At 62.4% G+C, this 2,500-nt stretch overlaps 1 protein-coding gene across 3 annotated transcripts in view; it reads left to right on the plus strand.

The window, feature by feature from the left end:
- LOC121275015 (retinol-binding protein 1-like) overlaps nucleotides 1-2,500 on the plus strand; it is a 17,435-nt gene that overhangs the window by 14,071 nt on the left and 864 nt on the right. For all 3 annotated transcript variants that reach the window (XM_041182410.1, XM_041182408.1, XM_041182409.1), the window contains exon 3: nucleotides 2,271-2,372. In XM_041182410.1, the coding sequence (XP_041038344.1) occupies nucleotides 2,271-2,372 (102 nt within the window). The remainder of the gene's footprint in view (nucleotides 1-2,270; nucleotides 2,373-2,500) is intronic.

A 2,500-nucleotide genomic window follows, 5' to 3' on the forward strand; every position in this document is an offset into this window, starting at 1 on the left:
CTCCATATGTCTCTCTCAATCTTTCTCTCTCTCTCTGACTCTGCCTCTCTGTTTCTCTCTCTCTCTCTCCTGCTCTCCATATGTCTCTCTCATTCTCTCTCTCTCTCTCTCTCTGACTCTGCCTCTCTGTTTCTCTCTCTCTCCTGTTCTCCATATGTCTCTCTCATTCTCTCTCTCTCTCTCTCTCTGACTCTGCCTCTCTGTTTCTCTCTCTCTCCTGCTCTCCATTTTTCTCTCTCTCTCTCTCTATCTCTCTGCGACTCTCTCTCTCTCTCCTGCTCTCCATTTCTCTCTCTCTCTCTCTCTCTCTATCTCTCTGCGACTCTCTCTCTCCTGCTCTCCATACGTCTCAATCTCTCTCTCTCTCTCTCTCTGACTCTGCCTCTCTGTTTTTCCCTCTCTCTCTCTCTCTCTCTCCTGCTCTCCATATGTCTCTCTCTCTCTCTCTCTCTCTCTCTATGTTTATCGACTCCCACGCCCCCCCCTTCACACTGTTGGACCAGCCTCTCTGGGAGAGGGTTCCAGCCTTGGGTCCAATGCCTCTGTGGGGTCAGTGAGCTGTCGGTATGAGACCCATCTCTGCGCAACGATGGGGATAGGAATGTATCAGCTGGATGCCATGAAAATTAGGGTCACCCTGTCACATTGTGTTGCACACTCGCAACCCAGAGACAGCTGGAGTAGCGCAGACATTCTGACTCCTGTATCAGAGTCACAATGTACACAGAGAGCACGACTCCCAGTCTCCCAAACTCAGACTCATGTCTTCCAATCATACAGCAGACACCAGACCAGCAAACCACACAGACAGGACCTGTGCGGAGAGAGAGAGAGAGGGAGGGTCAGCGCTGAGGGAGTGCCGCACTGTCGGAGGGTCAGTACTGAGGGAGAGCCGCACTGTCGGAGGGTCTGTGCTGAGGGAGAGCCGCACTGTCGGAGGGTCAGTACTGAGGGAGAGCCGCACTGTCGGAGGGTCAGTGCTGAGGGAGAGCCGCACTGTCGGAGGGTCAGTACTGAGGGAGAGCCGCCCTGTCGGAGGGTCTGTACTGAGGGAGAGCCTCACTGTCGGAGGGTCAGTGCTGAGGGAGAGCCGCACTGTCGGAGGTTCATTGCTGAGGGAGAGCCGCGCTGTCGGAGGGTCAGCGCTGAGGGAGAGCCGCACTGTCGGAGGGTCAGTACTGAGGGAGAGCCGCACTGTCGGAGGGTCAGTGCTGAGGGAGAGCCGCGCTGTCGGAGGGTCAGCGCTGAGGGAGAGCCGCACTGTCGGAGGGTCAGTACTGAGGGAGAGCCGCACTGTCGGAGGGTCAGTGTTGAGGGAGAGCCGCACTGTCGGAGGGTCAGCGCTGAGGGAGAGCCGCACTGTCGGAGGGTCAGTGCTGAGGGAGAGCCGCACTGTCGGAGGGTCAGTACTGAGGGAGAGCCGCACTGTCGGAGGGTCAGCGCTGAGGGAGAGCCGCACTGCCGGAGGGTCAGTGCTGAGGGAGAGCCGCACTGCCGGAGGGTCAGCGCTGAGGGAGAGCCGCACTGTCGGAGGGTCATTACTGAGGGAGTGCAGCACTGTCGGAGGGTCAGCGCTGAGGGAGAGCCGCACTGTCGGAGGGTCAGTGCTGAGGGAGCGCCGCACTCTCGGAGGGTCAGTGCTGAGGGAGAGCCGCACTGCCGGAGGGTCAGCGCTGAGGGAGAGCCGCACTGTCGGAGGGTCATTACTGAGGGAGTGCAGCACTGTCGGAGGGTCAGCGCTGAGGGAGAGCCGCACTGTCGGAGGGTCAGTACTGAGGGAGAGCCGCGCTGCCGGAGGGTCAGCGCTCGCCGAGGGGAGAGCCGCGCTGCCGGAGGTTCAGCGCTCGCCGAGGGGAGAGCCGCGCTGTCGGAGGGTCAGCGCCCGCCGAGGGGAGAGCCGCGCTGTCGGAGGGTCAGCGCCCGCCGAGGGGAGAGCCGCGCTGCCGGAGGGTCAGTGCTGAGGGAGAGCCTCACTGTCGGAGGGTCAGTGCTGAGGGAGAGCCGCACTGTCGGAGGGTCAGCACTGAGGGAGAGCCGCGCTGCCGGAGGGTCAGCGCTCGCCGAGGGGAGAGCCGCGCTGTCGGAGGGTCAGCGCTCGCCGAGGGGAGAGCCGCGCTGCCGGAGGGTCAGCGCTCGCCGAGGGGAGAGCCGCGCTGTCGGAGGTTCAGCGCTCGCCGAGGGGAGAGCCGCGCTGTCGGAGGGTCAGCGCCCGCCGAGGGGGGAGCCGCTCTGTTTCCCTGAACCTTCCCCTTTTACCTCCCCAATTCCAGACCACCGTATGCTGGGATGGTGACCGACTGATCTGCACCCAGGTGGGGGAGAAGAAAGACCGGGGATGGACGCACTGGCTCGAGGGAGACATCCTCCACCTGGTGAGTGACTCTGTCAGCAAAGCCCAGGCCTTGGCAGAGAGAGGTCTCCCCTCCTCGTCATCCGTGGAACAGCCCCTCTCTTTCGGGCCTCACCTCTAGGCCTCGCGTGCGTCTCCAGGCCCGAGGCC

Source organism: Carcharodon carcharias (genome assembly GCF_017639515.1).
Source record: "Carcharodon carcharias isolate sCarCar2 chromosome 40 unlocalized genomic scaffold, sCarCar2.pri SUPER_40_unloc_1, whole genome shotgun sequence".
Taxonomy (NCBI): Eukaryota; Metazoa; Chordata; class Chondrichthyes; order Lamniformes; family Lamnidae; genus Carcharodon; species Carcharodon carcharias.